Source organism: Mandrillus leucophaeus, unplaced genomic scaffold (genome assembly GCF_000951045.1).
Source record: "Mandrillus leucophaeus isolate KB7577 unplaced genomic scaffold, Mleu.le_1.0 Scaffold723, whole genome shotgun sequence".
Lineage (NCBI taxonomy): Eukaryota > Metazoa > Chordata > Mammalia > Primates > Cercopithecidae > Mandrillus > Mandrillus leucophaeus.
The window spans coordinates 1,276,535-1,289,277 of record NW_012107842.1 but is presented as its reverse complement, the minus strand read 5'-3'; the positions used below and the strand labels follow the sequence as shown (position 1 = coordinate 1,289,277).

The following is a 12,743-nucleotide window of genomic DNA, read 5'->3' as shown; positions in this document are numbered from 1 at the left end:
TCTCTATCTCCTTCAGCTCTGCTCTGATCTTAGTTATTTCTTGTCTTCTGCTAGCTTTTGAATTTGTTTGCCCTTGCTTCTCTAGTTCTTTCAATTGTGATGTTAGGGTGTCAATTTTAGATCTTTCCTGCTTTCTCTTGTGGGCATTTAGTGCTATAAATTTCCCTCTACATACTGCTTTAAATGTGTCCCAGATATTCTAGTATGTTGTGTCTTTGTTCTCATTGGTTTCAAAGAACATCTTTATTTCTGCCTTAATTTCTTTATGTACCCAGTAGTCATTCAGGAGCAGGTTGTTCAGTTTCCATGTAGTTGTGTGGTTTTGAGTGAGTTTCTTATTCCTGAGTTCTAATTTGATTGCACTGTGGTCTGAGAGACTGTTATGATTTCTGTTCTTTTGCATTTGCTGAGGAGTGTTTTACTTCCAATTATGTGGTCAATTTTAGAATAAGTGCAATGTGGTGCTGAGAAGAATGTATTTTCTGTTGATGTGGGGTGGAGAATTCTGTAGATGTCTATTAGGTCTGCTTGGTCCAGAATTGAGCTCAAGTCCTGGATATCCTTGTTAATTTTCTGTTTCGTTGATCTGTCTTATATTGACAGTGGGGTATTAAAGTCTCCCACTATTATTGTGTAGGAGTCTAAGTCTCTTTGTAGGTCTCTACAGACTTGCTTTATGAATCTGGTGCTCCTGTGTTGGGTGCATATATATTTAGGATAGTGAGCTCTTCTTGTTGCATTGATCTCTTTACCATTATGTAATGGCCTTCTTTGTCTCTTTTGATCTTTGTTGGTTTAAAGTCTGTTTTATCAGAGACTAGGATTGCAACTCTGCTTTTTTTTTATTATTATTATTATTGGGGCATTTAGCCTGTTTACAATAGGAATGCCCATAACTGGAGTCATGGATGACAATCAGATGCAGAACTGAAATCAGTGGAAATCCAGTCATTTACACTTAGCTTTGTCATTCATTTGCAATATGAGGTTAGCAAATGTTCTTTTAGACATCCAGGCCCTGGCCTGTTTCCTTTGTCAACTATGTGACTGTCTTAAATTGATTGGCTTTGGTTTTGCCACACTTTCCAGGGCAAAGTAAAGCATATCTCTTTATTTTACAATGCAGAGGCACTGTCTCCATGTTTTTGTTTTTTGTTTTGTTTTGTTTTGTTTTTTGAGACAGAGTTTCGTCTCGCTCTGCCACCCAGGCTGGAGTGCAGTGGTGCGATCTCAGTTCACTGCAAGCTCTGCCTCTGGGGTTCATCCCAAGTAGCTGGGACTACAGGCGCCCACCACCATGCGCAGCTAGTTTCTTTTCTTTTCTTTTTTTTTTTTTTTTTTTGTATTTTTAGTAGAGACAGGGTTTCACCATGTTAGCCAGGATAGTCTCGATTTCCTGACCTCAGGATCCGCCCGCTTTGGCCTCACAAAGTGCTGGGATTACAGGCGTGAGCCACCATGCCTGGCCTGTCTCCATTTTTAATAGAGAGAGGGAGTGCAATCAGAGAGAAGCTAACTATTCCACTTAACATTTCTGCTACAAATAGAAATGCTCCCTGCCAGCGGTTGACTCTGGAGATGTCTTAGCCTCCGCCATCCCTCTTTGATGAAGTCTAATAACAGGCCTCTCTTTACCCCTCACATCTTTCCTTAGATTGAAATGTCACTGTGCCTCCTCACAGTGCACAGCAATAGCTTCTTCCCACCCGCCCCTGATGCTTATCCAGTGTTGATACCTCACTGTGTGCGTCAGTCATCTCCTCCTCTCAAATTTCACAGCATGATCAAATTTCACCTCTGTCATGCATCCTCTGCCCTTCTCATCCCTCTTGTAGCCCACTGTGTTTCTACTCCCCGTCTCTACCCCTGTGTTCTCAGGTACTCTCACTCCTCTCATAGTTTGTCACTTTCTCATTCCCAAACCTCCTTATTTCCCCACAAGTGTCCATGCGTTCCTGTGTTTTGCACTACCTGAACAGTTCATAGACCATTTTCACCGGTCTTGTTTCATCTAGGTGAAAATAACCCTGGGGGGAAAATAGATATTGGTACCATTTCATAGATGAAGCTGAGGCTAGTAGGATTAAGCGATTTGCTCAGTGTTATGGGTATTCAGAAGGAACTACAGGGAGAGCTGAAGACCTCTAACTCTAAATCCTGTTCCCTTCCCCTGTCCTATACACTTCCTCCTTCATCTAAGTGCTTTTCTTTTCAGTCCTTTAATCACTCATCCAACATACATGATTGAGTGGCTGTTTTTGTACCAGCAGTGTGGATACAGTAAGGAGCAAGATAGACATGGTGTCAGCCCTCATCAAGTGCACTATCTGGTGATCCTTCTCATCTGCTGCCCAAATGCCTCTCACTCTTGGACATGCCACTATTCCATTATACAAGTAGAGATTGGAGATTAGAAGATCCTAGCTGCCTAGTGGATTCTTCAGTCTATTGCTGTAAATTTCTTAGCATGACTGTTTGAAAAAGCTCCATTCTGTATTTTTGGTTTTAATAACATTACCAGGATTCTCATTCAATCAACTAATATATCACCTACTACTCTGTGTCACAGGCAAAAGCTTAGTGTTGGGGCACAAAGTTACCTCTTACCCTTGAAGAGAGTTGCAGAGGAAGTGGCAGTCAGGAAAATGCCACATTTTCCGAGTCATAAACTTACTCTTTTTTCATATTTTAACGTCTCTGAAAATTAGATGCTATTTTACTTATAACTGGAAGCATTTTTAAAAATTCTTAGAAATTATTTCTAAGATGTAATGGTACATCTTATGTCATATTCTAACAGAAGTGTATAAAACTACATGAAAGCCTATGGGAAAGTGGTAACCCCCTGGAGGAACTGGGAAACATTTCTCCAAGGAGGTAGCAGATGGGCCTTTCAGTGGCTTTTTATTAACCAGGATTATAACAAGCAAACTATGCCAACCATTTTGTTTGTTCATTCTACTAACATGCTTAATATGAGCCTCTACTGTGAGCTTAGCACTTGGTGAACAGAAGATCATCCTGTTCAGAAGGATGTAGTACAGAAGGCAGACATACATTACCAATTACAAGACTGCATGTATTTTTATTTGTGATATCTCAAAGTATATATCAGAAGTACAATTTGCTTGTGAGAGTGCATATGAGGGTGTCTTGAAGCTACAAGCCGAGAACTTTTTAGACAGACAGGTAAAAATTATTAGGCAATGAATGGGAGAAAGGATTGAGAGGAAGAGCATTTCAGGTAGATGGGAAAAGATGTACAAGGGCCCTAAGGTGGGAAGGAGCACAGGGTGTTTGAGCAAGTAGAATACTGAAGTGACTGGATCCCAAAGAGTGGTGAGGAGTGGGATTCAAGAGGAGGCTGAAGAAGTAGCCTAGATCAAGTGGACCCACAGGATTTTCATCTTTAAGAGCCAGGCACCTTCTAAGCACTCTTGACTTGCAAGGTAGTATAACTGAGACTGTGTCTTCCCCTCCAGGCTCACCTTGTGGCAGCCTTTGAACAGAGTCTTGGTAACATGACAATCAGGCTCCAGAGTCTGACCATGACAGCCGAGCAGAAGGTAAGGCAGAAAGGATACTTTTACCCTCCCTACTTGGAGTTAATAACATACTTGAAAATACTGTTCTTTCATTTCAGATTGTTGTATGGATGTTAATGTACTTCTTGAACTGTTAAAGTTTAATTGTAAGGAGTCCAAGCTGTTGAGTGAAAATATGACAGATTGAGTGATAATGGCATCAGTGATAGATCTTGTAGTTATAATCCTCTTCTTATGTGTTTGTTCATGCGTGTTGATCCATCTGAAAGGTTTTGTTGAGCTACTCCATTCCCTCCCCTCCTGTGTTGAAGCTAAGTTGTACTTCAGTTGAACTCTGTACAGAATTATTTTAGACTGACTGATAATTTTTTCTGTTCCCTAGGATTCAGAACTGAATGAGTTAAGAAAAACCATTGAGCTGCTGAAGAAACAGAACGCAGCTGCCCAGGCCGCCATTAATGGAGTAATTAACACACCTGAGCTCAACTGCAAAGGTAAAATAAGGGAAACAGCCTTTAGCCAGAAGACCTGCCTGCCCTTAGGCGCCCTCCCGTGACATCTTATGATGCAACCTCCTTACTAGAAGACAGTGTCTGCATAATTTAGCTCCATGTCAGGCGGGCAGGACCTGGAAGGCAAACACCTTTAGTCAAGTCACTTCTGGCCTCTATGAAGATGGCTATGGTAGTTCATCCTCTTCTCTGATATATCTGAAAAATGGAAGAAAACATGTTTCTATTGGCAGAGCGTTAAAGTGTTTTACAACCCTTAATTTCACTAGCACTTTAATATTTACATGCTGATATATGGGGTAAGCTGAACTGAGTTCCTACCTTATTTGCCCAAGAAAAGATTTCTTTTTTTTTTCTGAGACAGAGTCTTGCTCTGTCACCCAGGCTGAAGCGCAGTGGTGCAATCTTGGCTCACTGCAACCTCTGCTTCCCAGGTTCAAGCAATTCTCTTGCCTCAGCCTACCAAGTTACTGAGATTACAGACATGTGCCACCATGCCTGGCTAATTTATGTATTCTTAGTAGAGACAGGTCTTGCCATGTTGGCTGGGCTGATCTTGAACTCCTGGCCTCAAGGGATCAACCCACCTCGGCCTCCCAAAGTGCTGGGATTACAAGCATGAGCCACCATGCCCAGCCCAGGAAAACATTTCTAAGTGAATTATTTTGTCCTTGTGTATCTTGGGGTAATGTAGGAGTGCAGGTGAGTTAGCTCTCATAATAATAATAACAGTAATAGTAATCATAGAAATAATATGGAGAGCTAGGATTTATGGAACACTTACTATGTTCTAAGTACAGTGCTAAGTGTTTCAGTGATTTCATTATCTGGTTTTCTTTCTACAACAATCTTGTGAGTGTGATTCTGTTCTTCCCTCATTGTTCTGATGAGGACACTAGTGTTCATAGATGAGAGTCACTTTCTTTTCCTTTTCTTGAAACGGAGTCTCACTCTGTTGCCCAGGTTGGAGTGCAGTGGCATAATCTCCGCTCACTGTAACCTCTGCTTCCCGTGTTCCAGTGATTCTCCTGCCTCAGCCTCCTGAGTAGCTGGGACTACAGGCATGCGCCACCACGCCTGGCTAGTTTTTGTATTTTTAGTAGAGATAGGGTTTCACCATGTTGGCCAGGCTGCTCTCGAACTTCTGACGTCAAGTGATCTGCCTGCCTTGGCTTCCTAAAGTGCTGGGATTACAGGCATGAGCCACTATACCTGGCCTAGAGTCATTTTTTGAGGTCAGGGATTAGGGAGAAACTGAAGTGGAGCCAGAATCTGATGAGTCGGTTTGCCCCTACAACCAGTGTTCTCAAAGACCAGCCTTTAGGTGTAGTTCTGTCCCCATGAGAAAAACTGTCTGCAGACTTTATGTCAGATATCATACATTTTCAATGTCTGTGTTATTTCATGTATTGGGCCTCCTGAAAAAGTGATAATAGCTTTGAAATGGGAAGGATTTACAAATCAGTTGGCTGGACAGAGTCAAGGAAAAAGAATATCCAGATGGAGGAATATCCAGACAGAGTCAAGGAAAAAGAATACCCACGTGGAAGGGCCCTAGATGAGGCAGGCATAGCACTTCCAAAGGGCTGCAAGAAGGCCGCTGTGACAGGATCCCAGAGAGCAGGAGAGGGAAGGGGCTAGCAATGAAGGTGCCGACTGCTCAGTTCACAAGCACATTTCCACACCTATCTAAAGCTTAAGAGCTGGTGTTGGGGAAATTCTCCCTACACCTCCCTTGACTTCTGTTTTGTAAAGTGGGAAGAGATAGACCTCATTTAACTGACCAAAGAGGGCAATGCACTCACCTATTCAAGGATCTTAGAAACAACTGTAGGGAACAGAGTTGACGTCTATGTGGAAAACACCTAGTAGTCCTCAGGTGGGTGGGTTTTGCTTAAAGGGCAAAATCCTGAGATAAAGAATAGGGCTCAGATTGGCAGCTGCTGATACACCCTGCCTTGGTCTCCAGGAAATGGCACTGCCCAGTCTGCAGACCTCCGCATCCGCAGGCAGCACTCCTCAGACAGCGTCTCCAGCATCAACAGCGCCACCAGCCACTCCAGCGTGGGCAGCAACATAGAGAGTGACTCAAAGAAGAAGAAGAGGAAGAACTGGGTGAGTGAACACCCACTCTCCTGGGGACTGACGGACAGAGTCAGTTGCAGAACTGGCTGCTGCATCCCCCCCAGATAAAGTCCAGCCCAGCTACTATCTGTGGAACATAGCCCTTTGGGAGTAGATCCCAGGAAATGCTTTGTGGATGGGTTTTTACTAAAATCAGTATTATACTCAGCAAAACACTAGCATCTACAACATCCCTACCACCTTGTATTTTTTTTTCTCTTTCATGAGACTTTTCATAAAGTACTCATCTTTCATTTCATGTATGTGTCATTTCCTCCTCATTATATGTTGGCCACAAAGTTTCAGGTACTACAGCAAAGTTATTCTTAAATGGTTTCTTCATAGGTCCAAAGTATTTTTTTGAGCATATTGCTAGTTATCCCATCTTTAGCCGTCTTTATCTATTTATTTACAAAAATGCCAAGGGATAGTATCAAACCAACCCTCTCTTTGAAAGCTTTTTGACCATGTCCTATAAAGAAAAGTTTACTAATGTCAGTGTTAGAAGTTAGTAAGTAGTTCTAAATCAGGGGTTGTACCTCAAATAGCAAGTTATAGAATCAGTCTCTATTATAGTGTTTCTCCATGTATTCATAATCCCAGTGAGTTATTTGAATTTCTCTACAGTGATGCCTTGAGTGGTTCTTTCCACTCTCCTGGAAAAATTCCACCCCCACTCTCCATCCAGTTTTTTAGTTCTTCTTTAAGGCTACAGAACTCTGACTGAGATTTGCTATCCCTTGTCTTCAGTGCAAGAATATTCCAAGTTGATCTGGAGTTGACCAGTGGCCCCTGGTCCCCATTTGTGCTGACAGCATCCTGTTTCACTAGTAACTTCAGTGTCCTCATTCATTCCGTACACTTCTCATTCATTTTGTGTTATCTTGGATGGGTGGCGAGGTCTAGTGATACAGATGTCAGGGATTTAGTAATTTTGGTTGTCAATGACTTGCATTGGAAGCAAGCTAAAAAGCCAGTTTAGTGTGACCCTCTCATTATTCTGATTAAATTTTCTTGTTTAAGTTACTAATGGCTTTTAGTCAACTTATTTGTTATGACTAAACACAGATAGGATTTATTCATATTGCTGTCTCTAATATGCAATTGATAAACATGGTCTGCTTTGATTTTCAAAGTGACAAGAGAGATATTTTCTGTGAAAAATAGTGGTTATTCCATTTTCTTCAAGAAATAAAGCTTGCTTATGTTGCTTTAAGACAACTCCTGGTTATCAGTCAAATCAGGGAAGGTGGATAATTGGCATCCTCAGCTAATCCCAAAGCTTAACTCTGTCTGATCTTCGGAATCTCCTCTTCCACCTGGCTTTTCACCAGAGGTAGAGGCAAGGATTTCAGTTGGTGGCTTGTGTCCCTAATCCTTCTGTTTCTGTGACTGCTCTCTGGAAATATGATCAGAAGTAGGAAATGGGAGAGAAATGGATCTAGATTTGCCTACAAGCTGGACATGCGGTTTATTATAGGTGAAACCTGTTGATGGGAGAAAAATCTCATCAATTTTTAGAATGGCCTGTTTTCTGAATTTTTCAATGGCTAAGAAAACCCCTGGAATGTATTTTCACCAGGAAAAAAGACTTTAGGAAAAGGAAATTACTTTTAAAAGTACTTTTTTCAAGATGAAACTTTAGTTTTTGGCCTAGAAAAATCTGATTATGGCGTTCAGAAAGGACATTGCATTTTAATTCTTTATGTTCTCATTAAAATGTTTAGGTCTCCATTTCCTGCAACAGAGGAGGGGGAAAAGAATTTTCAGATCCATCTCGTGATTTGGGGAAACTGTAATACACTAGTTCCTTTTCCCCCCATATGGTTAATATATTTCTTTAAAATAACCATTTTCTGAGTAACAAGTGAGACGGCTAATTTGCTGCTTATTCGATTATCTTCTTATATACACAAATAGCAGAAACTCCTAAGTGGATAGGTTAAGGAGCTATGCAGCCATCCAGGGCCAGTGTAACAGTGAAGCTAGAATTGCTCAAAAAAGAAGACATCCTCTCCAAAAAGTTAAGGCACAGAGAGGTGACTGACAAGAGAAAAGAAGAGAATGAGAAGCACAGGAAGGTGGGAGGCAGCCATTTCAGCCAGACAGGGCAAAGCTGGAAGAACTGGAATTGTAGAGGACTCCCCAACCTGCTATTCCCTGTCAGAAGGAAGGAACATGACCCCAATGCTTTTAAAGATTTGTGCTCCTACTGGAAACCTCCCCTGTGTGTGGTGTTTATTATTAGCCTTGTTGTGTCTGAAAGTCCGAAGCTTTCCCTGTCACTGGCTTTCTCTGTTAAAAAATTGTCTTTTTTCCTCCCCCTTCCCCATTTTTGCTTGCGTTTTCTCTGGCAGGTCAATGAGGTAAGCAAGACCGACTTTAATATCAGATACCAAGCTAACCCATCCATTGATACGACTAACCTCATCCGCATCCCTCACCGTGTCTGAGCATCCTGCTTTGTTGCTGTGTAACCTCATCTTCCCAACATCCATCTGCTGAGCCAGGCTCTGTCTTGCTGTTGGCATCTAGTCTTGAACCAAGAGTAGGCATGGAATGTTACCCACAGGTGCAGTCCCTCAAGCTGGCAACACCAGATAACTCTTCTTCCCTTAATGCACTGATTCAAAAGAGCTCTTGGGAACTTCTTCCATTGGTGGGGAAAAAACATGGGAGAATTAATCGCTTTTTTGTGTGCATGTCTCTGTTTTGCCAAGGCCTAAGCATTGGTTGCCCCCGTTGCGAGACTGACAGTCTTATATATTCAGTTACGCAGCTCCTTCAAGCAAGCTTTCGGGAAGAAGAAGTCCCCGAAATCTGCGTCCTCTCATTCAGACATTGAGGAGATGACGGATTCTTCTTTGCCTTCCTCACCAAAGTTACCACACAACGGGTCCACAGGTTCCACCCCACTGCTGAGGAATTCTCACTCCAACTCTCTGTAAGTCTGTCTGTCTAGTCAGATAACATCTTTGGCCCCTGAGAACCCTCTCCAATAGGAATGACTAGGAGTCCTGTTATGACACATCTGCTCCTTGGGATCCTTTATGCTTTGCTTTAATAGGACTGTGCATGTTCTTTCAATGCTTTAGGACTGGGAAAGTTGAAAGAGAAAGGAAACTTAGGTTTTCGTTCTGGTAATATCAGTGTCTGTAACTAGCTGGTTGGCCTTAAGCAAGTTACTTAAGTTCTCTTTGTTTCCATACCTTTATGGAAAGTCAATTTGGGATACTGGTTTCTGTGTTTGTATCCTAGCCCTAAGAATTGAACAAGATAAATTGATATAAAGGAGCTTGCTTCCTGCAGCAGTAAGAAAGGCTGGCCCTGCCCAGTAGGGCTGAATTTCTTTTGAGACCATGGTATACCAGGTCTAGAATTAAAGAACTGGAGCACAGGTAGTCTGCAAGGAAAGTTATCAGCGAGATGAGATAGTGCCTGGGAGAAGAGGGAAGTCATGGCCAGGGTCAGGACAGCCACTGAGATAGGGTTAGAGAAAGAAGTTTGGTTGTATAAATTTCAGTTTCCTCACTAGTAAAAATAGGGTGCATTATATCTACTTCACTGGATTCTTGGGAGGGTCAAGTTAAATACTATGCATGAAGGACCTTTTCCATCCTATTCCTTCTTTCTTCATTCTCAGGGGGCCAGGTCTGTGGAGCTGACCCTAAGTCCACTTAACCAGCCAGCCCACTGAAGATAGCATAAGTGTCCTAAGGCCCTGCCTTAGCGGCTTTACCAGAAGGGTAGAGGGAATACAGGCAAAATCAGCCTATTCAGAGGCCAGGTCTTTGTAGCACACCAACTGCATGGAAGTGGAAGAGAGGAAACAGAGGATAGTAGGGTTATGACCTTTTGTTTTGTTTTGTTTTGTTTTTGTTTTTGAGATGGAGTCTTGCTCTGTTGCCCAGGCTGGAGTGCAGTGGCATGATCTCGGCTCACTGCAACTTCTGCTGCCTGGGTTCAAGCAATTCTCCTGTCTCAGCCTTCTGAGTAGCTGGGACTACAGGCGCATGCCACCACACCTGGCTAATTTTTGTAGTTTTAGTGGAGACGAGAGTTCACCATATTGGTCAATCTGGTCTCGAACTCCTGACCTCAGGTGATCCACCTGCCTCGGCCTCCCAAAGTGCTGGGATTACAGGCATGAGCCACCACACCCAACCGGGGTTATGACTTTTAAGCAACCTCACCCATTATTGAAACATGGCCCTGTCAGGGTCTCCACTTTACTGAGTTAGATGATCAATTCCTATTTTTTTGGGGAGCACCCTAGTAAGAGGTAGCCACAGGGATGTGTACTTCCTACTGTTATGGGTGAGGTAAAACTGAGCGGAGGAAGGAAAAAGGACACTGAGGGACTGGACTTCGGTTTGTCCCTGTAGTGCCTAGCCCAGTGCTCTGTGTTATTTTGAGTGAAGAATTAGACAAATGACTGAGAGGGTGTGTCCTCCTCTATCTGCAGAGTGCCTAAGGAAGGAGTAAAGAACAAGTTGCCTGTGACTCTCACACATGCCATCATCCCAAAGCATCCCAACTCAGTTGTCTCCTGACCAGGAGAAAAAGGAACTCATCATGTCTTCTTTATTTATTGGTTTAAACTTTTTATATAGCAACCTGAGCAGAGCACTATTCCAGATGTTCTGAAGAGACCAAAAAGATATTAACCAAGCCAAGTGCAGTTACTCTCACCTGTAATCCCAGAGCTTTGGGAGGCCAAGAAGGGAGGATTGCTTGAGGCCAAGAGTTGGCAACCAGCCTGGTCAACATAGTGAGATTCTGTCTCTACAAAAAAAAGTTTTTTTAATCAGTCAGGCATGGTGTTGCATGCTTGTAGTCCCAGCTACTTGGGAGGCTGAGGTAGGAGGGTCACTGGAGCCCAGGAATTTGAGGCTGCAGTGAACTCTGATCACCCTGCACTCCAGCCTGGGTGACAGAGTGAGACCATGTCTCTATTTCAAAGAAAAAAAAAAAAGTTGAACAGATTCTCCACCCCTGAGAAGAGTAAATACTAGTGGAGACATGACATAGTACAGTTCATTCCACTCCTGAACTTTCACTCTGAAGGCCCCATTCTCAGTTGTGGTTACGATAGAGTACAAGACAAAGTTCCTACTCATGGACCCTGTATACCAAGAGAGGAGATGAATGTTAAACAAATAAATCCTGAATAAACTAGGAAAATTAGAGAGTTCTAAGGGCTAATGCTGTGAATTAAAACAGTGCTGAGATACAGAGTGCCTTGGCAGCAACTTTAGATGGGGTGGTCAGGAAAGAGCCCTCTGAGTAGGTGACATTTCAGCTGAATCTGCATGCCGGGGGAGCCACTGGGTTAGTTTCAGCGGGTAACATTAGCTGCTGTAACAAACTCAGCCCGACGCTCAGCAGCTTTACATATGACTGTGTATTTCTTGCTCACTCCAAACCCAATGCAGATAGTCCTAGTCGGCATGTGGCCTGTCCTCTAGTGATGTAGACAATAAGGCCCCTGCCATCCACAGGGCCCAGTCCTCTGCTCAGTGTTCTGTGTCCAGCCAGTGGGCGTGGGGGTGTGGGGAGTACAGAGGAGCCTGCAGGAGGGTTTTTAAGGACCGGGCCTGGAAGAGGCTTACGTCACCTCTTCCCACAGTCCACTGACCAGGACTCAAAGCCATGCCACCTGCAGGGGAGGAAGTGAAGGAGGAAATGGGCTTTGGTGAACACACAGCAGCCTCTGCCCCCACAGCCTCCCAGTGAGCTGGGCAGTCTTCCTGACCCAGGAAATAAGTAACACAAGGAGCCTAATGTAGAAACAGGTTTGATGTGTCTGAAGAGAGAGAGGGATGGACAGTGTGACTTCCCACATATGCGAAGAGGCCACAGACATAGTGAGGGCCTAGAACATGCAAGGCTTTGAAGTGAATTAGCATCCCATTTCATGTATAATGGGTGGGTGTGGTGGAGTTTGAAACAGGAATATGAGATAATCTGAATTTACAAAGATCAGTCTCTGTTCCGTGTGTAAGGAATATGGGGAAGGGAGATCACTAGGACCTCCTAGCCACTCTGGCCCACTGTTCTTTGAACATTCCAATCACACTCTCCACCTCAAGTCCTGTGCCGTTCCTGTGTCCTCTGCCTGGTACACTCTTCCCTCATATATTTATTTCCTTAGGTCTCTGCTCAGTGTGACTTAATGAATAAGGCCTTGCCCATTCACTTGCATAAACCAACATTCCGCCACGACCCAGTGCTCCCCATGGTCCCTTTGCCCTTGCTTCATTTTTCCCCATTGCACATGTTGCCCCCGGACACCTGACATAGAGGTTTTCCTTGATTATTTGTTCTCTGTCCCCAACCCCAACCCCAGATCTACAGTAGAAGCTCCGTGGAGGTAGGTACTCTGTTGGTTTTGTAGGCACTCAAATATTTGGTGGAATGAAGGAGCGACTGATGAGAGTGGTGAGTCCTGGATGGATTTAGGATATATTCTTGAAGAAAAGTTAACAGCGTATGGTGATGGATCATATGTGAGTGCAAGGGAAAGAGGAGAGCCATCCTGGGATATTCCTAGATTTACAGC

At 43.4% G+C, this 12,743-nt stretch overlaps 1 protein-coding gene across 4 annotated transcripts in view; it reads left to right on the top strand.

Moving 5' to 3' along the window:
• Window positions 1-12,743, top strand: part of NAV2 (neuron navigator 2) — an 808,709-nt gene that overhangs the window by 755,047 nt on the left and 40,919 nt on the right. For 2 of the 4 annotated variants that reach the window (XM_011965410.1, XM_011965409.1), the window contains 5 exons: window positions 3,483-3,566; window positions 3,928-4,039; window positions 6,027-6,172; window positions 8,539-8,547; window positions 8,953-9,125. In XM_011965410.1, coding sequence (XP_011820800.1) covers window positions 3,483-3,566; window positions 3,928-4,039; window positions 6,027-6,172; window positions 8,539-8,547; window positions 8,953-9,125 — 524 coding nt within the window. The remainder of the gene's footprint in view (window positions 1-3,482; window positions 3,567-3,927; window positions 4,040-6,026; window positions 6,173-8,538; window positions 8,548-8,952; window positions 9,126-12,743) is intronic. The other 2 variants (XM_011965412.1, XM_011965411.1) reach the window with 1 other exon arrangement.